Source organism: Monopterus albus, unplaced genomic scaffold (genome assembly GCF_001952655.1).
Source record: "Monopterus albus unplaced genomic scaffold, M_albus_1.0 scaffold180.1, whole genome shotgun sequence".
In the NCBI taxonomy this organism is placed as follows: domain Eukaryota; kingdom Metazoa; phylum Chordata; class Actinopteri; order Synbranchiformes; family Synbranchidae; genus Monopterus; species Monopterus albus.
Genome location: NW_018128060.1, coordinates 764,763 through 790,501, shown reverse-complemented (window position 1 = coordinate 790,501; position 25,739 = coordinate 764,763). Strand labels below are relative to the sequence as shown.

The following is a 25,739-nucleotide window of genomic DNA, read 5'->3' as shown; positions in this document are numbered from 1 at the left end:
GTACCCTGCTACAGTCCTGCACAGCCTTTTGTTATCGCACGCTACTGTGCTTATAATGCACACTTTGTTCCTTATTTGTCATCAGACTGATCACAGTGACTGATTATTAAGTCCTACTCTTTTACCTTTTGAAAAAATAAAAACAAACTCTGGTCAGCATGACCCTTACTATTTCAAGAAAGTAATAAATAATAAGTAAGTAATAATACAAATGCTTTCATCATAACCTTTTGTCTTATTTTGATTTACAGTTGCACCAATGGTATCCATAATTGGAGCTGACAAAAATTGGTATGTGGGTCAAGAAAATGTGAAGTTGTTCTGTGGTGCCAAAGCCAATCCACCTGTTCGTCATTTCTCGTGGATCAGGTCAGTATCACCAGAATATGCCTTGTGGAAAAAGGTTCCAGTTCAAAGATCATTTATCTTTCTGAAGATTTGATCCCTGAGAGCAATATTTGAGTAGATTTTCTTCTGACCAGTGAAGATAGGTGTAGCAAGAATGTCATAATAACTGCAAACAAAATACAAACCATATTCAAACACCGCCACAGCTGAATGCTGAAGCTAATGCAGAAGTCCCTTAAAATGCAGCTTTATTGACGGCTCAGTGTTGGCTCTAAAAGAACCTCACTGTATACAGGTGAAGCAGAAAACCTCTAACCAGTCATTGGAAATACAAAGTCAAATGTTTCCAGGGTCTGAATAATTCATTTTCTTGTCATGTGTTTCTTGACTGTATACTGTAAAATACAGTATGTGGGCGGATTGGGATGGAAAACAGTCTTTAGATGCTGCAAAGTTTTGTGATGATGATGATGATGAAGTCCACCTGATACTCTTTATTGTTATACCAACATTTTCATATACTGTATTTGAACACTGTCCATATACTCATTTAAATTTAGAGGGCCTGCATCCTTCATAGACTCTCAGCTACTGCTTAGTGCTGATGTCACCTCCTAAAACTCCACCTTTCAGTACAGAATATGTCAAAACAAGCTGATATACTTTGTCAGAATGTCTTGCATTGTGCCAGCTTGCTCTGTTGTAACTTAGGAGGGCACAACTGTTATATGTTTTGCAGCTCTCTGTGCTATTAGAGGGCAGTCAGTCATTAGAAGAGGGTGCATTCAGATTGCTGTTGATTCATAAAGCTGAGAGAATCATTTTATATTTTCTTCAGGTTGGCAGCAGTTAATGATAAATAGCATAACATGATATAAAACACTAAAAAAAAGCCCTTTTACCCTGGACAAGTTCATCTTGTGTTCAAGTGAAATCTCACTCTGAGTTTACTGGGGTGTACTGGAACTTGGCTGAATTTACCACCGGTTTGTTTTGTTGATTAACACTTGACAACAAACAGGCAAAGGGAACATGCCTATTAAGTAACTAATGTGATAGCAAATACTACTACTACTACTAAATAAAGCGTCAAAGAAGCGTATGTCTATAAATTACCTCCAGCATATCTTTGGAGCCCGGACACTGGAGCTGTCAAATGCATTGCTGCACCAATCGGGAAGATTCCCTGCTATAAATAAAACTTTCCAAACGGTTCATTCATCAGAGCAGCACTGGTGCACTGGCAGCTCTTTGTCATCATCTTGCTTTGAAAACAAGAAATATGGTCTCATTGCAGCTGATGGTACTAGAGAGATCTAGACAGCCAAGCTCTTTATTTTCTATTTTTGTTCCATCTTTTTTTTTGCCCTGATGTTGAAACTTTGTGTTCATGATGAAATCTTTTCCCCTCAACCAATAGAAGTACAGTGTCAAGTTATTGTAGTCGTGATCATTTAATAGTTCGAACAGACCAACTGAACCCACAGAGCAGTGATATATCATTACAAGTCATGGATGGTACTTTCATTCATGCTTTAAAAGCTATGCCTTCTAAAACAGAAATAACAATGTATAAAGTTTGCTTTCTCTGCATGTGTGTGTATGGTGTATTATACACTGTATTATTTATGATGTTTTATTATTTCATTTTTGTGCAGGCTGGATGGATCGATGCCTGAGAGTGTTGAGATCTCAAACAGTAGCTTTGCTTTCACTCGTCCGCTGGAGCGCAGTGACTCTGGAGTGTATCGCTGTGAAGTGATGAATGACATTGGTGTCCGCAGTCAGGATGTAAACCTCTGGGTACAAGGTACACTGTTACTCAGTTTAGTAAAGTGTCAATGCATGCTTTTAGCGATCTGATTCCTTAAATAAATTCCTTTAATTAACAGAGAAATCTGTGCCTTTTGACATTGATTGTGCCTTTCTGATGCAAGATTTCCCCCTCAGTGTGATCAGCCCTTAGTTCAACACTTGGAAGAGAGCTGAGCCTCTGTATAAATGTCCAAGCCCAGATCCACTTTCACACATTCCTGGCAACAGAGGAGCATAGAGTGCAGATAAAGAGTATCAGTACCAAACATTTCCAGTGTTGTGGTTTTGGCAACATTAGATTTCTCAGATAAGAAACAATGTTTATCCCTGCTACTTCAGCAAAGTATGCACCCATGCAGCCTTTTGTTTGTTTGTTTGTTGGTTTGTTTGTTTTGTTTAAGGTCAGGCTTAGCAGCAGGGCATAATAAATTGTGTTCCCAGATTTGCAGTACATAGAAGTATTTATGTGTACTCCATAAAATATATTGTTGAGCATTATACTGTACTGTTAAAGCAGTATAAAATGTGCTGAAGTTTAATTCAATACTTTGTAGATTAAAACTAATAGCCCCTTAAGTTACAGTACAGAGGGGACTTCTCTGCAACAGTGAAAAGGGGGTTTCCCTGCATTTGGAATTGGTAAATGCTCTTGATTCGTTGACATAAGTCTTTGTCAGAAAAGTCACAGGATAATAAACTACTCCCGTCTGCTTCCTCTGCCTGTCATGGTTTGCTACTTAAGTTCATTATTGTGGAGTCAGGGCGTGGATCCTGAGAACTGTGCATCTTTTATTTTCATTTCTCCCATGCTTCTTTTAATCCTTTTCCAAACAAAGCAACTGCTGCTTTTGGACACGTACTCCGCTAACACACACAGGCCTTTTGGTTTCTCACTGTCAAGAGGAAAAAGCTGGAGAAGCTCCAAAAGACACTGTCAGGCTCCATCTGTGTTCAGGCCTGGTTTGGAGTCCTGCTCCAACTGAAAGCACAGCTGACATCCTGTCCACAACAGACTTGCACTGAGCAACTATGTGCTTCTCGTGTCAAATATTAAGACTTGGGCATGCAGCCTTTCACCTCCCTTCCCTGAGGAGATAGCCATGTTGAACTCAGTTATATGCCCCCCCAATTGCTGCTTAGTGGAGCTGTTTCACATTCCCTGTTGTCTCTGCAACCTTGTGGTTTTTGGCTATGTGTCTCTCTCGTGATCAGCTACATGGTTGCAGATGCTCATAACTTAGATGAGGTTAAAATGTCCTGCTGCAGGGTTGGATTGATGGTGAATGACAAAGGAAACGATTGCCAGTATATCAGCCTACTGACCTTGATCTATCTCCATTTTCCTCTCTTGTGCTTTGACTTTATCCCTGATCCTTCAGGCTCAAACACAGTTTATAATTGCAAGTAATTAGATTCTTACTCAGTTGCACAAATTGTGGAAATCATTATAAGGTCTCTGAGGATTCCGGTTCTGATAACTAGTACCTAAAAACCTCCTGGAGATGCAGACCTCTATTAGTTTGAATCATATTGCTCTGTAGCCAGGCCTTTGATGTGCCTTTGCAGAGATCGACTATTGGTATCAGGCTGCTCTTAGCCCCAGAGACTGGAGGTCAGATTGGAGACACATTTCCTGACCTTGAGCTCCACACAGGCCTTTTTCCTCTGGCTCTGGTTGCTATCACAAATACTGCCAGAGGATAAATCAGATGCAGTAACCTTACATTGATCACAGTGCTGCATCTTCCCACATGACTTCCCTATAGCAGGGTTTAGAAAGCTAATCACACTCACTCAGATGCTCATGAGTCGTCTGTTCTCCTATCCCCCCTCTCTCTTATGTTCACACAAACAATGACATTGTGCCTTAACCTCTTTCTACCCCTCTTAACTCCTTGTTTTTGCTCTACAGCACAGCTTTCAACAGATTTTTTGGTCTCAGGAGAGGAATGTCTCTGCTCTGACACTGCACAGGGCTTTGATAAAGTAATCTAAAAGCCATTCGGACGTGCTTCGTCAATCATTACAGAACATAAAGTGCAGTCTTTCTCCTTTTCAGTTTTATGACTTCACTTCATCTGCTGTTCTTCCCCTCTGGTTTAAATCTTTTCATCACATGTTCATACTGCAGATCCTCCGCCTCACACAGCAGCCCCCAGCACCACTGCATCACTCCTCCAAGACACCTTGAGAACCGGCACTGCGGTAGATCAGCAAAGAGCCCTGTTCACCTCTCCGCCCCTGGCCTCCTTACCTGACAGCCTGGGTACTATAATTGGAGGGGCAGTGGGTGGAGTTCTGTTCCTGATCCTCTTGCTGATCTTAGGTGGGGCGTGTTTTATGCGCCAGCGCAGAACCTTCAGAGGAGACTACTACACCAAACAGTACCTGGGACCATCCGACATGCAGAAGGAGTCTCAGCTGGATGTGCTGCAGCCACATGAGCTGCAGGAGGTCTATGGGGACAAGACGAGCAAGGGCAGCCAGGAGGTGAAACCCAAACTGGGCGGAGACATCATTTACCCCGACTACACCCCTGAACATAAGAATAGGGATGATTGGCCTGATAGGGGGGAAGCTCACAGGGGTGTCAAGGAGGGAAACTACTACCCTGATCACTACAACATCCAAAACATGCACCCCTGTGCGCCCCCTGTGCACAGCCCAATAGTGAACAATGGCTCCCCCTACTTCCCGGAGGACTGCTTTGACAACGGTACAGACAGCGACTATGTGTCCCACATGGACGGATCTGTGATCTCACGCAGGGAGTGGTATGTTTGAAGAAAGGAGTGAAAGAGAAATGGACAAATGACTGACTGAGAATAATTTAATAAGTGACAGATTTGTCATTTCAGTTAAAGGATGAATACAATTTCTCAGCTCAGTTTCACAGTGAGCTTTTTGAATAATACTGCTCTGCCTTGATTGTAACCACTTAACCTTAAGGACATGTTTGTGGATTGTATTACACTTTTGTAGCATTTCAAGGAGCTATAAATATGCCGGAGCGCCTCAGTGATATCTGTGTAAGCTTAAGAGACTTTGGCGTACAGTGAAGTTTCAGCTGATGTGAATGAGGTTTTGTATTCTGCTTGTTTGTGTTTTCTCCTGTCTTTAACACAGGTTAGGCCTTCAGACCCTTGTTAGTGAAGTATTTATATCCACGACTGACTGAGCTCTGCTCGCTTCTGTGGCATTTTAAAAGTGGCCTCTTGATTGCTTACAGCGGTGAAATATTTATCATGGCTGTGACCAGTATTTAAAGCAAATTATATTGCATGATTTTTTAGGAAACAAAATGTGTCATCAATTTAAAGGGAAAATCACATGATTAAAAGGGAGAATTTTACAGGCACCATCCTGAGGGAAAAGGAAGATGACTGATGTTACAGTAGTACATCACAATAATAAACAAAAAACAAAAAACGTGAAAAAAAAATTTGTGCCTCACAAACTTTTGGTCAAGTTCTTCATTAGCTTTTTCAAACTTGGAGTATAATCCAAAGGCATGCCAGCTGCCTGACACAGAGAGAGGTCACTCTTTGTTTCAGCTACAGTTCATCTTATTGTTTTACAGATAATCCTTAACATTTCAGTTCTGGTTGATTTGGTGACACCCATGGTTACTGTAGTAACAGCAAGTGTGGTTTAATACTGCATCAGCCACTCCTTGAACAGCTACTTTGTCAGAAATAGCAAAGGAGCACCAGCTGTATCTGATAATAGTGCAGCCTAACAAAGTCACATTTTGATCATTAATTTAATGAAAAATAATTGCAAACATGATCCGATCACACACGCCACATGGCCGGGTAGTTTTTAACACAACAACCACCTTGATGAGGCCCGTTGTTGATGAACGATTACAATCAGCACTAACCGTGGTGGTGTGTACTTTGTGTTTTCTTGTGACTTAATACAGCTCTGGCACTGTATGAAGAGAATGAACTGTACACCATGGCCGATGAAATTACGCTTGATTACATTCATGTTTTTTGTTTTTTTTTTTTTTTAAACCTGTAAACATTTCCCACTTTGGTGGACAATCTGAATCCAGTGCAGGAAAGGCAGACTCCGCCAGTAACAATGGAAAAACTACTATAGAGAGATGATTATAGAAAAGTTAAATTGCCGCAGCAATAAAAGAATTCCAAGCATCAAAAATGCTTTTTGAGTTGACATACTAAGGATTACAACTTTAACCCAAATACACTGCTATCAGTATTGAGATGTTAATCCAGTCACATTCTTACAATGAAAAAAAGCACAATTTTGTTATTGCAGATGTCAGCAAGCATCAGAGAAAGCCCACCAGGCCTTAGCCTTCTCCACTTAGCCATGATAACAGGCTGCATCACTGTCTTTTCCATTTCCCCTCCTCCTTATCCTCTGATTTCTGTCTGCAAGACTAGCACCAATTGGTCATTATAGTTTTTATTTAAGCATGGGATCAAAGCGATGTGTTATAAATACCAGATGCGACTATAACAGCTGTCATCATCTGACGTTATGTGGCTTCATAAACCACAAACAGTTTCACTGCTGCCACTAAACACTCCACAGTCGTGATTCATGGTGGTAAGCAAGCAAAATACTTATGGGGAAAAAACAGAAAAGGAGCAATAAACAAATCCTTCAGCGTCAGTTTATATGCATTTGAAGTCTGGGTATTCCAGTACCTTGGATACAGTGTAAGTGGCTGATCACATAACAGGCTGTAATGTTGGGGATTTGCTCCTCAGCAGCTCACTTGAGGATAGACAGCGATCATGGAAACTAGAAATTTAATCCATGATTGAAAAAATAGGTTTAAGACGTTTCTAGGTTAGGGCTTTCTGTGTAATGGCTCCTTAAGGGATTTTTCTTTTCTTTTTGTACAAACAACAGACCCAGTGAAAATTGAAACAAAAGAGTTGACATAATCAGTGAATTGGTGATCTCATCTCACTGATGATTTGACCTTGCACTTCCTTTTTGTTTTGTTTGTTTCCTCAGGAATGATACGTGGATCAGAGTGGCCTCACATGAAAGGGAAAGCAGATCCCCATTTAGTCAATCAGGTTGTTTGTTGCTAGAAGAAGTAAACTTATATGTGTATTACAGTGAGATTAGCACAGGGGGTTGGGTATATTTTGAGGTCTCCTCCTCTGATATTGGGGTTTTATAGATTGTGGGTGCACATTATTTCTTTTTTTAAATCCACCACCCTCAGTATGTCATACCAGGGCTTTGGTTGAAGGTTTAGATGTCTGAGAATAAACTACTTTAATCTCCTCAGCTCACTCCCACTCTCAATGTCACACACATGCACGCAGCCACGGCACATCTGCCACTGCAGCCCATATTCAGAGATCAGTCTTCACCTCAAACTTTGAGCTTTAATTCTCATCACACTTGGCAATGAAAAGTGCTTAAACGCAGTGATGTATATAGCCCATCCATGTCTGTGTGCATACATTTTTTTTTATGACTGAAGGACAGATTTATAGCTGTTTAATTGTTTCTTATTTGGGGAAGTTGCTCCATGCCAACTGCTGTCTCCCCTCCAGTCTCTGCTTCACTATGTTTGTGTCCTTTTTGAGAAAGATTTGTTCATCTAGTTGCATTTAAGTTATTTGCTCCCAACTACACTCATTGGTTTTCATCTCTAATGTTCATATACATGTACATAATGCTAATAGCTTAGTGAAGGATTAGGTGTTCTCTCAGTTTGATTTAAGTGTTCATGTACAGTTTGTTTTGGACTCCCCTACTGAATAGTTGGTGCCTTAGATGGGATGGGCAATGCACAGAAATGTTAAAAACATGACAATTAATGAAAGGATTCATGTAAAGGATATTGATATCATTAAAGAGGAGGGCTGGGTGGTCCATTACCACGTCTTCTGTCTTGATATTTCAAGATTTACTGTTATCAAAACATCAAAATAGAAAAACTGTTGAATGTCATGCCTTGTAACGACATGTAACAAGCTGGTTACTGAGAAAAGTAATGAGTAAACTTTCACTGGGAATTTAGGCAAGCCAGATTCATAGAAAATATTGTTCTGTAAATATGCTGGTTGTTTATTGTTATTATTGGGGGGAAAAAACATATTTTTTGAGTTTGTAGTTTTATCTGAGATGCCTCAATCCTGTTTTCACTGCATTTTTGTATTTGTTCTTGAGAGTTTCTGAGCATTTCTTTGTTTGCAATAAAAGACCTTTATTGCACCACATCTGTCATTGGATTCTGCTTTCAGAAGTCTTAATTTACTTTGGTTTGGTTTTTTTGCATCTTTTCTTTTAGTTGTTTTGTTTTGTTTTACATCAATTGATAGTTTGCCAATTTGGTATTTTGACTGCCCATAACAGTCTAGAGTTTACTGGGTAGAAACATAGAATGATATGAATACCTACAGTATTTGATGAATGCCCTGGTTTTTAGCTTATGTTGAGCCAGAGATCATTCGTATTGAAGAACATGCCTTTCACTCAAAGCTGGCAAGAGTGTTCATGTTTCCTCTTACCACATGACAAATTGTTGCACTGATTGCAACAATTTGTCATGTTACAACTAGAGCTGAGAATTTATTTTTGACCTTGGAAACAGATGTTGTCACAAGTTTCATACAAATAATACAAATGTATTTTTTTATTCACATTTTCAGTTAACAACCAAATATTACAAGGTAAAACAAAAACAAAAACAAGATAATTTTTTAAATTTATTTACACAATGTATTATTGTGTTGTCATTATGAAGAAGACAGTGTGATTTGATCAAAAGCTTCAGAACGGCTACGAAATGGATTTTGTGGTGAGATTGTTCAAGAACTGAAACTTTAAGTCTCAGCTTTTAAGCAATAAAATGAATGAGACATCCTTAAAAACTGCTGCAGAAAAAGCGTAAATTTGAAAAGTCAACAAGTTCCATGGGTAAACTGAGGAAGTGTAACACAATCAAAAGCTCCAGAATGGTTACTAAAGGACTGTGAGCTGAGGTCACTGGTAGCAAAAGTTACAGCAGGATCTCAATGGCAGCTACACAAGTGGTGAGTTTAGTGTTGAAATGATTATTTGATTAGCTGATAAACCCTTTAAAAAACAGAAAACCTCAAGGTCCACTTAGTATTCTTCTTCCAGAGTTTTCAACCATACTGCGTAATAACCACTGTCTACAACCAGCTTTCCAACATTTGATTGAACTGTCTCCATAGAAACAGAAAAACTATCCACTGATAAATGTGACAGAATGTGACCTAAAGCTTTGGAAAATAAACTGGGGAATGAACCTTTACTGATTTATTTGTTTGTTTATTTATGGATAGGAACAGTTGAGGTACAGACCGGAATCAGAGAGAGGTTTGTCAAGCAAAGGTCTGTGGTTGTACACTCACAACTCTGATGCTTCATACAGCGATGTAATGCATACAGTATGTAGACTTTCTCTCACTTTATTTATTTGATCGCTACTATTGAATGTACCTTTTTCATAGATTTGATTGTGGATTCTTCCTAAAAATACTACAGATGTCAGGGTTGCCTGGCTGCACCCCCTTCTGTGATCGAGCAACCCTAACAACAGATTTTTCTGGTTTTGGTTGATTCCTTCATTCTGTGACATGTGTTTGGTCTCCTTTAGATTGAAATCTTATGCTGATTGGCTGATTGGCTGATTTGTAGCACCTGTCCCAGTTGGGACTATAAATACCTGTCAGGTGAGTACTGCATTTTATCCTGAAGAAGGCATTTTACTGAGATTTATCAGTTGAAAGAAATGAGTTATGAGTGTGAGAATTTTACCATTGTTTTTTTCCATCCATTAGGAAATTCCTTGAGTTAAGAATTATTGCCAAACTATCTCCAAGGTCAAATCCATAAGCACATATCTATCAGTTGATCAGCAGAAAATTAATCAACAGTTATTTTGGTTATTGATAAATTATTATCAGCTGCCATCCATTCAGATGGGCAGTGCTTTTGCCCTGTCAGTGTGTCCTAATATGAATTCTCTGGAGTTCAGTACAAACTTATGTTTTTTTTTTTCAGGTGTTCCACCACAGGGTTTTGTTTATATATTATAAAATAACATATAAAGGATATAATAGTCTGATCTCTGGCAAAATTTTGTTTTATCAAAAATGCCAAACACTTTGGTTGTCTCTTAGTTGCATCTCCTGCAGTTTAACATCCACCAGTTTTTATTTTGGCATATGACAAATAGGTATAGGTAGATAGAGGGTGTTTTCTACCCCACATAAGGTGAAGAAGTGGCCATCCCATCAGTCTCTGTCACCGTCAGCCTTTTCCACTGTCCACACCTGTGATAGTAGCCAACTGACCCATTTCACACAACTCTCTTCTGAGACAGACTCATCACTCTCTTCATCACCGGTTCACAGAGTAAAGCAAGCGAGGCCTCTGGGTTTTTGTCACACCTGGGTCCACTGGAGGCTGCTGGCCACCCACAGCTCCCTCGCATCACTCATTAGTCCTCAGAGAGTGAGATGTGACTCCTTAAATATTGTAAACTTCTCACACTAAAATTATGCCCTCAAAACATTTACAAAGGAATTTACAATGGCATCCCTAATCCAGGCCCTCCCACTCTAAGTGCCTTGGTATAATCCCCAGTGTTAACCTGGCTTTGGATGTGGCACAAACACTATCAGTATCTGTTGTTTAGCAAAGTGACAATAGGCCCCTCTGGTCCAGATTAAGAGCATCAGGAGAAACCAGATACGTAATCCTCTTTGGCATGCTGGACAGAAATCTCCCTTCTTGGACTTCACTTTCATCACTTCAGCTACCATGTCACCCCTGCCCAAAAAACACTCACTCTGTCACTGTGTTGCCTGACTGGGGTAACCCCAGCCTAATCCATCACTGCTACCATCTGCATGTTTGTGCAGGCAGTGTGGGTAAATAATGCTGTGTTGGTGGGCTTAAGTTACCTCTCCTCTTTCTGTTTTTAGGTTTTTGGCAGATGGCCATCAGGGGCCTTTTTTCCACACTTAATGAATCCATCAGCAAATGTGTTTAGTTTTGTTACCTCGTAAAGCAGCGGTCTTTAAAGACCCCACCTAAAGAAGTTAACCTGGAGAAGGGGTTCAGCATTGCGCTTTAATCTTCAGAGACTTGTAAAAATGCCTGTGTTCTTTGTCTTGCTTGTGTATCAGCAGTGTTGTTTCTTTTCTTGATTTATTAATTCAGACTGAAGGAAAGCAAGGTGGCCCCTTCTACTTCTACCTTCCTCCTCCTCCAGAAACATTGGTTGTTAGCTAATGAACATGACTGCAGCAGCGGGGAGCTCACATCAAAGGCCACAGCTGACTGAGCTAAACAGACAGATTGTTTGAGGTCATGGGTTTGGAAATAATGAAAATGCCGTGAGATGGTGGAGCAGTTGTAACAAAAATGTTGCCACATGGCCTGTGGTTTCACTGGCCCTCTTCTCGGGGTGAAGTGTGTGATGCTTCAGGGCAGGAGTCACCTATGGCCACGAGCACTGGGGAAAGAAAACCCTGTGGTCTCTTTCAGTCATAAGCACTTGATGTTGTTCCTTTATGCAAGGTAACAGTGAGAAACTGAATCTTTAAAATTTTATTTTTTGAGATTGAAATTGTTGGCAAACGCCCTCATAGCAAAGTCCATTCAGCTGCCATATTAAAGTTGCTATATAATAAATATCTTTATATTAACAACTAGGTGTATGTGAACAGAGTTGCCTATAGTGGTGAACCAACAGGGACTTATCGCCCGACTCTGCTGTTCCACTCAACTCCGTGGGGCTTTTTAGTGTGGTTCAGCTCAGTGTTCCAGTTTCCAGGCTGCAACATTACTGCTTTGGCTCTCTCTCACAGCTTTGTTTTTATCCACAGCAGACAACTGGTTTCAGCTAAAAGAAGCTCCCAAACCCGACTATACACTACCTGTCCAGCACACCAAACAGCGGACCAACACAGTTAGCAGCTAACCAGTGAACACAGTGGGGCATTTAAGTACAGTCCATTTAAGGCCAATTCAAACCTCCAGTGTCTACTACAGTCTAGTGGCAAATATTTTTGTCATCTTCCCAGGTCCGTAAGAATTCACCAGGGTCTGCAAGTACTCGTGCAGGCCAAATATTTGTGTCTGCCAAGACTGTCAGCTAAAGAACCAGATCTCCCAGGAGTGAGACTAAAACAGAGCTATGGACTCAGACTTTATTGGTTTATCAGAAGACAACCCCAAATGACTTATTCTGTAACTGCGGGATATGTAAATAAGGTAACATGTTCTCCATATTAAAGTGATAATATATCATTGTTGTCTTCAGGTTTTTGCTGCTCCCAAGCAATCATAAAGTTATTGTAGGTTTAAGGATTTAGATCCTTAAAATGCCCTGAAACATTGTATGTGAGCATCTACAATTTCATGATATCAACTAGCTAAAACAAATTAGCAAGTAAAGAAGTAAATGAAAGAACTCACAGCCAGTGATTAACTTAAAACACAAGTTCAACCAATACAAACAAAAACAAATTCCTAAGAAGCATTTCAGCCTAAAGCTGGAAAAAGCCCATGGCCTCTGGTTTGTCTGGTTGTAGACTGCTACTGTTTCACTCTGCCTTTTGTGATTCACAGCTCACAAGAGTAGGTTTTCACTGTGATGTACAATGGAGCATTTAAAAGATGCAGTATATCACCGCCGTGGCAGTCATAAGTCTCAATTATCTGCTTTTTGCTGCAGTGTTGATCTCTGAAAACCCTTCCTGCAGATTTTTTCCATCACTAGGCAGAAAACATATATTTAAAAACATATGCTGCTATTTAAAAAAATATGGAGAGAAATGGTTCTTAATCATGGCACATTTTGAAGCCCTCTTATATGTTCACCTTTAAGCAGTAAATGTGACTTATTTGTGGTATAAGACGGGAGGTTGGGCACAGTGACAAAACCCCCTTTGTGCAGCCACTCCTCTGAGACTGAAAGCAAAGACAATGAAGGTTTTCAGTGATGAGCCACATTGTTACCCTGGCCTGCACTGAGAGCCATTCAGAAATTCTGTGTGCTGTTCCCAGCCTGCTCTGCTGCAATGGAAATGCTTGCTGCTCTGAATCTCTGTGAGGCTACGTTTCTCTCTGCTGACTCAGTTTTCCAGAGTCAGTTTAAAGAAAAGTACTGAGAGCAGCATATATTATTGCCCAATATGAAATTAAACTGGGATGATAGAGTGGTTTAAACATTCAGATTGAATAGTGAGGAAGGTAAGAAAACACTCACAGGATCCTACTTCCTTTTGGCTGACTGACCATTTCTACAAGGGGCAGACAGACAAATGGTTTTGATACAGTCTCTGAGTTTTTCTTTTGTTTCATCCTCTAACTGGGCTCATGGCATGCCACAGGCTCTGATCAGAATGGGTGGGCAGCCATCCTACTGAGCTGTGACAGGGAGACCCCAAGTCCCCTTTCATTGTTCCACAGTACTGGATCAGATATAATCTTGAGTGAATTTTAATCCCTGCAAAACAATGCAGTGTTTTCTGGGAAATGTCCATAGAGTATACCGGTATAAGAGAAAACAGCAACACACAATTGAATGGAGCAGACTAAATGACAACTAGGAGTGGACTGGTCTTGCATCCTTGGATAGTATGTTAGACAACTCTGAGGATGTTTTTCTGATTCTATAAACAACAACATTAAGGATCTACATCCATGCTAGCAACTCCGTGAGATGCAGCAGCTGACTGAACTGACTGCTGTCACGAGTATGGTAACATGTACACAGTGAGTACGCTGACAGTCTGATGTTATGCAGGATGCAGGTGCTAGATGACAAATCGAACGATCAATACTGTCACAATTCATCGTCTGTGGACCATGAATGGTTTCTTTAGGACAATCCCTCCAGTAGTTGACAAACTCACAGTGGCATTAGAGGAAAGTGAAGAATAACGTCACTGAGGTAATTACGAATGTGTCTTCAGACTTTCATGACAACCACCCATATTGTTGTTGCCCTGACATTTCGCTCTGAACCAAAACGTGAACCTGCTGCTGGTGGAGGGACCCATGAATTGCTTGTACTAGTGGTGTTAGAAGAAAGGTCATGGGATCACCAAGTCCTCAAGATACCACAAATGTCCACACAAAATTAAATGACAATCCAGTGACTAGCTGTTAAGAAATTTCAGCCTGGACCAAAGTGGTGGACTGACCGGCAACCCTACTGCCTTGCTGCTAGCTTACAGTAGCAAAAAAAAAAAAAAGTAGAAATGGACTTTATCACTTCCAGGCCTCACGTCTGCTCTTCTCTGTGTCTGTTGTTATTTTTAGTGGCAAAGCTCTGTTTCCTTCACCTGCCTGCGTCTGTCAGTCTGTGACTTCTACAAGGCCAAAGAAGGGGCATCTAATCCAACTGACCAGACTCCTCCACTCCGTCTGCATGCTTCCTATGAACAGCTGGCCCTGGTGGTGTGGAGGCAGGCAGATGGCTGAACCAGACTCCGCTAAGCTGCTACCAACTGTGTGCATTTTTGTGCACATGATGGTGCTCGTCATGTGACTGCTGCCTGCCTCAGTGTCAGAGCTCAGTGACCAGCAGACCACCACTGGAGCCTGTTACTGTTAGTTCCAAGTCCTTGGAGCAGAAGAGTGGTCATAAAAAGCTCATCTCACATTATTTCCCGACAAGCTCAGCTTATTATGAAACAGTCAGTCAGCTTGTGCTTTAGAACATCTGTTGACCTTTGGTTTGTGTCTGCTGCCTGTAATCTCACCTTCCTCATCAGTGCTGTATCTAACAGGGAGACATCTCCTGACTGGCACAGATGAGCCTGTCACACTCAGCTGTTCGGCTGGATGATGTATCACCAGGTCTTGGGCTTATAGTCAGGACATGTGCTTTGCTGTTACAACAATATCAGTGCAGCCTTAACATATGTGATTTATAGCTCTGACATAGTGCGGTCACAGAACATCCACATATCTAAAGCAGAAGGAGGCCAACAACATTATGAATAAACCCCTGTTAATTTTATGACTCTTGTCTCCTTATTAACATTTTCTTTTTGATATTTTAATTGTGTCTGTGACTGCTGCTTGGCTTTCTATAGGAGCGCATTTCTCCATTTTTAAACACAGGCTCTACTTATGTACATTTTTTGTGCATATGTTGGTTTTTCATTTTGAAGCTTGTAAGCTTTAGTTTTTTATTTTGTTGAGGGAGTTTGACATTTTACCCCAGAGATAAAATATTTTAAAGAGCTTCTTCTCTCGTTTACTGTTGCCAGTTACATTAAATGAAATAATATAAAGTATATGTAACTATAAAATGCATTTATAATTCAAATATTTCTACATATGTTCTTGATATTTCTCAAGTAACATGTATATAAATATAAACATTTGGAAGGAAAATGGAATGCTAGCAACAAGATGTCAACATAAATAAATTAAAATTTTAAAAAAAAGTACTTATTAGTATTGGTTTACACTTGATGTGCATTTTAAAGGTAATGTTCTCAGTTTGTAACTACAATTTTATCATGTGGAACAGTTTAATGTTTTCTTTCATGCTTATAACTGCATTTTATATGTTTTATATTTAATTGAGATATTTTTGAGATGATACATATATTTGGTGTTTTGTTTTACTTCTTTTTGAGATTATTGTACTTCTGATTGATTTTTCATCCAGTGTGAGGTGTTTAGGTTTCTTACTCCTGTGATGATAGAGCCTATTTTTTAATATTTGTTTAATTTGTTATTGGATTATTTTCCTGTTTTTATTTTATTTCATTATCTACTGTACTTTTATTTGCTGGAACTTTGTTTATTGGTGCTGCAGATCTTCAAAGAAAGCTACTTTAAAACAGTTTTAAAAAGGCACTGAAGAAATATTAATAATTAATAATTATTGGTATATAGGCTTATTGGTATTATAAGATATTTTCACCTGGAAATTTATTTAATTCAAGTTTGTGAACTGGAATCAGTGTTAGGTTACTTTTTTCACTGACTATAATGAAGTGGTCACATAGCCAATACAAACAGAAAAACACTGGCTATGTCACTGAGCGTGTACACAAGCTTCTTTTCTCTTTTTACAGGCATTTCCTGGTTGACCATTTCACTTCCGATTCATCTGAGCTCCGCTTCAAATGGAGGCACTTTTGGCTTAATTAAACTCAACCACGATCACACACAGATGCAGAGATGGGAATAAGCAAATGGAAACAAAAGGAGGAGAGGAACTCCGTTTTTCCATCACAACACAGGCGTGTGTTGCGGGAGAGGTGAGGATGAGGTGATGCACCACTCATGTCAAATCAAATAAATAACTTTTAACAGGGAGCACTGGGGGCCTGCAGGGGTCCATTCAAGTGCTTTTAAAGTTGAACAGCGTGAAGTCTTAATTACTGAGACTTACCACTGGCCAGTGCTATGCTCATGCTGCGACTGGTCAGGAGTTCGAGGCTGCTGCCCCCACAGCTTCTGAGAGGACCATAAACTGAAGGAAAAACAGAACATTTCCAATTTCCAATGTCTCTGCCAGCAGGAGGGAAAATAAAGGTTGAAAAAACTTTATTTAATTTCTAGGATTATAGATAAAAACAGCTAAGGCCTCATCCTGTTCACCAATTGGCATCAGGATGAGCTGGATTTCGAACAAATTACATTTTTTCCACCTTGTATTCCTCCTGTCAGACTGAACCTTCATGCACACTCAGGTTTATTGGCAGTAATGAGCCCAGGTTGCTCCCCACTGACCAATTAATGCTGCACATATGAAGGGGATGTGTGGATGAAAATAAGGTTATACTTGCTGACCTTTGACCTTCACTTCCCCCTGAGACATCAAGCTTCAGATGTGTCCTTACTGGTTCAGCTTCACCTCACATTTTATTGGAAGATATGGATTGAATCACATTTTATCATAACAAACATACCAAACTGGTATTATCTGTCAGACAGAAAATAAAGTTTATATTGTAAACTAAAACTCTAGTTCTGTTTTCTGTTCTTACAGAACAATACTGAACAATGGGTTGAACATTCATTTATACGCAGATGATACACTTGTCTTTATACTTGTTCTTGTATGAAACTCTCTACAGGCTGTGCTACCTTTAGAGTTGTGCATCGGCCCTTCTGCAGCAGTGAGAATCGGGGGTCTGGTGATATGCCTTGATTTCAGCCAGCTAGTAATCCCACAGTGCAACAAAACTGTCTGGCTGCCACATCTGGCTCCAGTCAGAATAACTTTACTCACATGCTGTTTTGTAAAGATTAATATAAACCTTTATGTTTAAATCTGCAATGGCAGATTTTATGCCACTTGTGAGAATCAGAAACAATTTTGAAGCTTTAAGATCAAATGGAGAATTTGATGCTTGCTTATTTACACATTCAGCAGTTATAGAACAGTTTCCATTCATTTGGAGTCATGTTTCTAAACCTGTTGTGAATTTAACACCAATATTCACTCTCTTTTAGCTTTGCTTTGGGTCTTCACTAACTCCTGAGGGAAATATTTAGGCCGAGCTCTTTAGCTGTTCATCAGCTAGTTGCTACCTGCGTCTGTTAGATCTACTGCGCTGAGCAGGGTGAAAACAGCTGCTTGCTGCAGCGAAGAAATGACACTATGCAAAGAGGTTGCATGTAGGAGTCATCATCTGTCTGTACAGTATTGTGTGATTTCCTGGCAATCTGTCCAATAGTTGTTGAGATAATTCGCTCTGGACCAAACTGGCTAAAAATATTTGCTGCACTGATTTTTAAGAAGCTACTGTACACAAATAATCTTAAACAAAAAAATACATCTCTGTTTGAATCTGTGCACTTTTTCAAAACTCAGTGCATCCACATGATACAGAAAATGTGAAACATATTGATGACATCAGTTTCTTTAACAGAGATCCATTTTATACACTGCAGCACAGGTCAGTGAAACCTGACCTTCATATATTAACTTAACCTCCTGTATCACAGTCTGCATGTGAGGTTTTGTGTTCAAAATGACCCTTTCATTGTTACATGAACACAGTCTAATTATAATAATGTGTTTATGAAGGAGAGTGACTATAATTATACTGCTGCCTATTTCTGATAGGATGCCAAAATTAGTTTTTTGGTGTTTTGGCAAAAAACAACAAAAAGTGTTATTGAAAGTGAATAAAAAGCATGTATTAAACCAAAGGCTACAATAGGGAAACTGATTTTATGTTTCACAGTAAACATATATTGAGTGCTCATCATTAACTTTCACCCATTTCAGAAAGCAAATAACCTTTGATTAGTCGATCGTGAGAGCTGGAATTTATGGCAACACTGTTTTCAGGCTTTTAAAATGTGTTTAAGATGATGTTGAACTGATGCTTGACAGATGCCTCCCACACTCACCGGGCGTCACAGCATAATCACTTAACACTAAATAGCAAATGCTGAGTCAGCACAGATAAGATGAAGGTCAGGGCATGTTACTGGCAGAGGCAGACAGAGCGGTCACTCAGGGACACCGAAGGCATCTCCTTTGAAACATTGTCTATAACCCCTGATAACTCCTGGCAGAAACAATCTCTCCTCTTTGAGGCTAAAATTGTGACACTATCTATAGACAAATGTCTATAGATTTTGATGTCATTGTGGTGAAACTTGTGTTAACACAGACAGATCTACAGTACAGTGTACGGAGGGAACACACTGGTTGAGTGATCACTGCGTACACAAGAGATGTCATAGGGATTTATGAGGGCCCCATCTTCCATGTCCTGTGTGTGTTTGTGGTTCTTGACTGCGACTACAGGCTGGTAAATAAGCTGCAACTCACAGTAGGAGCTGTCTTTGTATTCTTTATCAAGTGAGTTTAAATTCTCGACACTGTGTGCTTGGTTGATTTATTCCATATGATTTGATCAGTGAACATTGTGAAAGTTGAACAGTTAGGGTGACACAACACTTCAGGATAAGAAAAAAGGGCAACACTTTATTTTACAGGTCTGCTGTTTCCTAATAATTTTTTGAAAGTCTCCTGGAAAGAACCATGTAGCTTGGTAATATTACAGAAAAATAGAGACAAAGCTCTGTGACTAATTGTTTTTTTTTGTTTTGTTTTTTTTTGTTAGTTACTCTGCTGAGTTGTGTTGAGTTTTTTATTAGCTTCCAGATAAATTTCTATGAAACCAGTGTAAACCCCCTGTTCATTAATTCATTATTTGAAATGCTATTTTTAATTTATGCCGAATTGGTTGGTTGTTTTTTGTTATTATCATTGTCTACTAATACTGGTGCTATTTGTATCTGAACAGCTCTCATCAATTATCATGTCTGCCTATAGGTGGCAGTTATGTTTTTTTGTTTAGCTCAGATTCAAAGCTCAGTCCTGTTGCAGAAGCTTTGCATGAAGTACTGTTTGTCTTTTGTATTTTTAACATGAAACTCTACTGAGGAATGTGGAATAGACTTAGATCAACTATAAAACCATATAAGATCATTTATATCAGCTAACAGAGAGGGAAAACATAATAATCTCCATCTCAGCCATCTGAATGTGTGTGAGCGTCGCTGCTCTCCTCTCTTGAACAGAAAGATGAATGACAGCAACAGAGCCAATAAGGAACATTTAAGCATGATTCCGGTCTATAAAACTGTATTGATTCTCTCCTCACCTTCCGGCACAGTCCCTGCCTGGCTGGTGCCCGAGTCATTTGTCCCCCAGGGCTAAGGTTGCCTGTGAAATTTCTGTTGTGTCAGCAGAGCTTGGTGCAGCGCATGCTTGAGAGGAGCTGAACTCTCATTATCCCACATTGCTTTAATTAAGACCTTGCAGTAACTGAAAGTAACATCTTCAAGTAATTTATTACCTCCTAGAGTAGGCATCTCCAAACAGCAATGGGCAGTATTTCATCTTCCACCTAGAGTGTGTCATGAACGCATCTGCAGCTGCGAAATCTCACTGAAAAAAGGTTTTATTTAACATAAGACGATATAGAAAATGGCTTTGCTGTCAGTTAAAGGATAAATAACACTTGCTTGTTATTTTTTGATCTTGGAATGAATTTTGTGTCAGTAAATGTGGATGATGCATCCAAACCTTCTGTGCAAAAGTGAAACAAAAATATTGTGAATACAGCACCTGCCATGTTGGCATTTTGCAACTAGAATCACATAGTAGTGACCAAGATGTTGAATAACGTATCAGACCACCAATCAAAGCTGTCAGATCATCTGAAATATAACCCTTTTTATATAATCAAATAACTTATTAAAAACAAACTATCTAGAAAAACAACCACTTGTATACAAATCAGCATGATAATGTCTACCAAAAACCAATTGCCACATCTGCTAACAGGGAGGGGGTGGGATTTATGAGCTATAATGGATCCAACCACCAGGAGGTGATGGACTCACTGTGGCTTCACTTCTGTCCATTTTTTATACAGTCAATGCTTCAAACCCAATACAGCATATTATCACCTTAAGATGAAATTATGAATGTGTTGGCAAAACGTATTTATTATCAAGTGGCACAACATTAAAATTTATTTAGAGTTATGTTTCTTTCATCAGAGCTTTTTTGTTAATAACAACCACCTGCTGCTGTGAAAACAATGCTAAGAGAGGGAAGCAACTTAAAGTTGCAGCCCAAACAACCAAGAAATGAAAAAACCTGGCAACCCTAACTGACTTGTTGGAAGAGTCAACTTTATTTTGCCTGCATGTTTCGACACAATGCCTTTAATTTCTGGGTTGTTGCTGCTTGAGCACCTTGTTGATTGGTGCACTAGTAACAGCACAGTTCTTCTGCAGGATAAACACCCAAACAATCGTGCTGAAAGATGCAAAATGCTCAGTAGAACTAACAGGAACAGTGAGTTTGTCACTATGGCTGACCCCTTTCACATTACACATAGTTATTTCACCCACTGTTAAAAATATTGGTTAATACAGTTTTAAGATTTTAGTCATGTTTACCCTTATCCAGTGATGTACAGAGGAGAGGCAGACATACAACATTAGGAAAGAGGGTATCGAAGGCAAACAAAGGTTTCTAGTCAAATGTGAATCAGGATGTTGTGGTTAGGTGGTATGCATTTCAAGTTTCTGATTAAAATACATCACTTACTTTAGTTTCACCAAAATATTTTAACCTTCTGCACCAACGCTTTGTGTCTTGAGAAGAGCTTCCCTGCCACTGAGAGTTGTTTTGGTGTACTATCATGTTTCAGTTTATGAATGTATGATGATTCCTCAACTTGGCTGTGTAAAGAACGAGGACTTGCTTCTGACCAGAACAATATTTTGGCCCAAAACATGTCATTTTGGAACTGTTAAGCACATAGGGGTCTTGAAAGTAAAATAAAAGTTCTTGATTTTGACGTTGAAGTTTGTTGTCAAAGCCATGCAAAGCAACCGCTGATCAGCCTTTTGCTATGGCCACTACTGGGAGTGGTTACTGAGGTGTGACCTCTCGGTTCTGCAGCAAAAGCACTTTGTGGTTTGTGTATCGAAACAAAACAAGTACACAAGACTCAAATGTTACTCCTTTAATTGGTTGCAATGTGGCAGAAAAATGAGCACAAAGGAGTTTGTTTTGCTATAAATTGCATCACCTTCTCACATTAACCTCAGTGGCTCCTCTGAGGAGAGCTGTGCAGGTTGCATTAGCACAGACTCACAGCCTGCTGGTTGGAGAGCCCTGTGGTGGGGAAAGCCAGGATGGGTGCCAGGTCTGGAGGGGTGCAAAGGTCCAGCTGTGCTCCGCATGTCTCAAACGACCGGTGCATGGACCAGAACCATCTGCTGTCCATTTCACTTACATTCTCACTTGATGCTCTGCCAGCAGCTCACTTTTCCACCCCTGGAACGAGACTAATCCTCCAGTCCACGCATGAGCCACCATAGCTTCGGGTTCAGTTGGCAGAACATAGTGGTTGCTCTTCTGATTTTGCCTGACAAAACAAAGGACTATACTTCCCTGAAATGCATTTCAACGCAGTATCATTTATCACAAACTGTCTTCGAAAGCTCCATCCACTACTTACTGTAATGACCAGATTTGCTTTTCCATTCTTCTTAAGTGTGTTTGAGTCATTTCCATCAACTACATAACTATTAAGCACTTAGCAGCCTGCCCTCAACTGTTGAAGTACATAAATGGCTCATGACCTGAGCATCATATGCATCATCTTTAAGGCTGCTGCATCACTGTTTGAGTGTTTTCCACCAACTAAACAACCATTAAGCACTCAGCATCCCGGCCTCCTCGACCGTTAAAGCACATGAGATTGATCAGCGACATGATGACTCATAAAGAAACAAGTACAAAGAAGCTGTGGTATGAGTAGTTTCTGTTGTTTGAAATCTCTTTTTCCTGAAAACAGTGAGCATTTGTTCAGTTTGAACTCATCTAACTTGCTCGCAGTTGTGCAAAATTTAATCTTCTATGCTGCATTGCAAGAATGAATGAGTTTAATTACCTTTCAGATGTTTTCTGACATTTGTAAGAAGTTCAAAGAACCAGTATTTCAGTATGAGTCATTTTAATCTACAAACACACAACAAAGTGACTAAAGAAAACCATGATTCATTAAGAACTACAACATATTGCTGTGAGTGTTGTGTGAGAGTTCAAGTTTCCACTTTTCTCTTTTGGTTAGTGTCATAGTGCTGGATGGGGCATTTGAAAAGCATTAAAAGTAATGTGACTAGAAGGTTGTCAGGCAACAAGTCATAAATATCTATGGGAGAATTATGATTCATTGCAGATGTATAAGATTTTATAGGCACTGATAAAATGCATGAGTAACCATTATATGCTCTTAAGAACAAGGCCAGGATATTTTGATGAGACTCTTAGATGTGAAGTTTAAAATATAATGGACCTATGAAGGTGCTGAAATGTTGGGTCTTATTCTGCATTAAAGGTGTTTTGCAGCTGCTTGTTCTGTGGTCAGCACTTCCTCCAAACTTCTTCTGCTATTGCATACAACTTTCTAAGCAAAGGCCTGACTCAGATCAGTTTTAAAGGAATAGATTGACATCGTGGGAAAGCTGTGTAGTCACCTCCATGTTGAGAGTTTGAATAACTTCATGTTTATTGTACAAACGAGTTAGTGGCATTGATCTTCTCATCTCCCAAAATGTCCAACTGTTCCTTTAAATACATTTAGCTAATAATGTCTCTGAACATCTGCCACTGCAAACCCTTTCTAACCAAAAGTCAAGCTAAAATGAGCAGTTTTATGTTGAAAGTTGTCTCCTTGAACAAGTTGTTCTAATACTTCGAGGAATAAGAACTAAAGGAAAATTTGCACTCTGCAAAAAGAGGTCATATCTGCCAGATTCTTTTGTCTGTGGAGACCACACACAACGTGAGTGGTATTAGATCGTACTTCAAGATACTGTACATAGACCAGAGACAGGCGCACGTGTGTGGTTTGGGTCATTTTTTTTTTTAAATCTTTGCACTTGAACGTCAACAGTGTCACAGGCCAATACTGATATGTGACTCAGATTGATAGTGGCATATCAATCACGTTTTGTGTCAGTGTGGAATCTGTTCATGTGCCTGATTTTTTTGTGTGTAGGAGGGCTGGAGAGTTTGGTGATAATTCAGCTGTAAATGAATAATGGCAGGATGAGACAGTGATCGTCAGTGATGTAAGTGATGACAGGGTTCCATGGAGTAAAGTAAGTTCCCACACAGGCCTTCATAGACATGATTGCTGGTGTTTTACTGCACACACATTATTACTGGCTGGTCACCAACCACCTTTTCCAGCAGAATTTCCACACGTGTGTCCATAGCGAAAACAATAAGGAGAAACACAGCTAGGTGAAAATAATGCCAGTTGTACATGTGTGAAATCTATAAACACCTTGTTTGTGATCGTTAACAATTCATTGTCAGTAAAATACATTAGTTTGCAGACAGTAGGGCACGGACGGACTGGGAAGAGACTGAAATATTCCAGACTCCTTCTCCATACTCTACCTTCGGGGAATAACCTCTTCAGGTAATTTAATTAGCAGGAAAAATTGCCTTCAGCTCCATGTTCATCTGATTTCACTGGGTTTTAAGCGAGAGACTCCATGCCATGTCAAGTGTTTGGCCTCAAACTCAAATGTTGCATGCGAATTTGCTAATAGACTAAACTATGTTTTACCTTCAGGAGATGTGGTCAGAACTGAGCCAGAGAGCAAGACTGGGACTAATAAGAGCTTTAATCATGCTTAGATCATGCCAACAAAAGCTCTCTCATCTATCTGTGGGGTTCAGAAGCTATGATTTGTACATTTAGATTCAAATTTGATTTCCCTTCATCTGCTGTTCCGTCTGTTTTATAAATCAAAATGACTCAAGAGAAACTGAACAAGAAGGACTTTAAAATGGAGATTAAGGTTAAATATGCATTGTATAATATGTAGAGAATATCTACATTTGATCATAAACAAAAAGTAGGCTCTCAATGCTACTTATGCTCCTTTGTTGTCTTTGTAATTAAGATGATTATATTCTCCAGTTTAAAGGAGTTATATTTATGAAAACAGACATTTCCTAGCCATCCTTAAGGCTGACTCAGCTGAAGTGAGTGTGCATGTGTGAAGCAAAGATAGAAAAAGAATGAGACAGCTACTTTCTTTTGTTGTAAAAGCCACTTTCACAGGCTATGAAATTTCATGCCACAGCTGCCAGTTTCATAGCCGGCAGCTCAAAAAGCCGTTACAAACCACATGCCATCAAAATGTGCTGGCAGCGATTTTCCTTTGTGTCAGGTCATTTCATTCACTGTCACTGTTTCATTCGCATCCTACTGTGGTGTCGATGAGTCAGTACTAAAGTTGATTAACAAGAATTTAAAGACGACAACCTCACGTGGGCTGTTTTGCGGTGCTGAGCCCCTAAGAAACAATCCACATTTGTTTTTCTTTACAGTTTTGTGCACAGTGTCAAACTAGGCCCATCAGTCGGACACACACACACACACACACACACACACACACACACACAGCTTCAAAGTGAATCCAGTGAGCACTATGCAATAAAACAATACACCAAAATTTTTCCAGCACAGACAGACATTGTCTGAGGGCCTCTGCAAGGACCAGATGGTGTGGTGTGAATGATGCACGGCTGTACTACTTCCCAGGGCGACCTGCTATGTGTGGTGGCTGAGTAACTGACCAGATCCTGCACAGCGACTTGGAGAAAACAAACTCTGGTTGTCTGAGAAGTGAAGATTGTAAGAGGCATGCACATCTGCAGTGGCTGTGATGCACAGAAGGCCAGTTATGTTTTACTGAGCAAAAGGGAGAAGTGGTTTTACACACAGGCATCGTGTGTGTGTGTGTGTGTGTGTGTGTGTGTGTGTGTGTGTGAGAGAGAGAGAGAGAGAGAGAGAGAGAGAGAGAGAGAGAGAGAGAGAGCACTCACACCTCTTGTAAGAGGGTGCATGAGTGGCAACACAGTGTTACTTACACAAACATCAGTGTCAGCTGTACAGGGTGTGTACATCTAACCATAAACCACAGAACACACACTCACTTTAAATACCCTTGTGCCTTACATACAGTTAGTGGATCCAACTCTTATTTCA

The 25,739-nt window shown here is 39.8% G+C and overlaps 1 protein-coding gene across 2 annotated transcripts in view; it reads left to right on the top strand.

Moving 5' to 3' along the window:
• Positions 1 to 7,237, top strand: part of nectin3a (nectin cell adhesion molecule 3a) — a 34,039-nt gene extending 26,802 nt beyond the window's left edge. For both annotated transcript variants that reach the window (XM_020616841.1, XM_020616840.1), the window contains exons 4-6: positions 252 to 369; positions 2,007 to 2,158; positions 4,295 to 7,237. In XM_020616841.1, coding sequence (XP_020472497.1) covers positions 252 to 369; positions 2,007 to 2,158; positions 4,295 to 4,947 — 923 coding nt within the window. In that variant the 3' untranslated portion in view covers positions 4,948 to 7,237. The remainder of the gene's footprint in view (positions 1 to 251; positions 370 to 2,006; positions 2,159 to 4,294) is intronic.
• Positions 7,238 to 25,739: the final 18,502 nt, after the last annotated feature.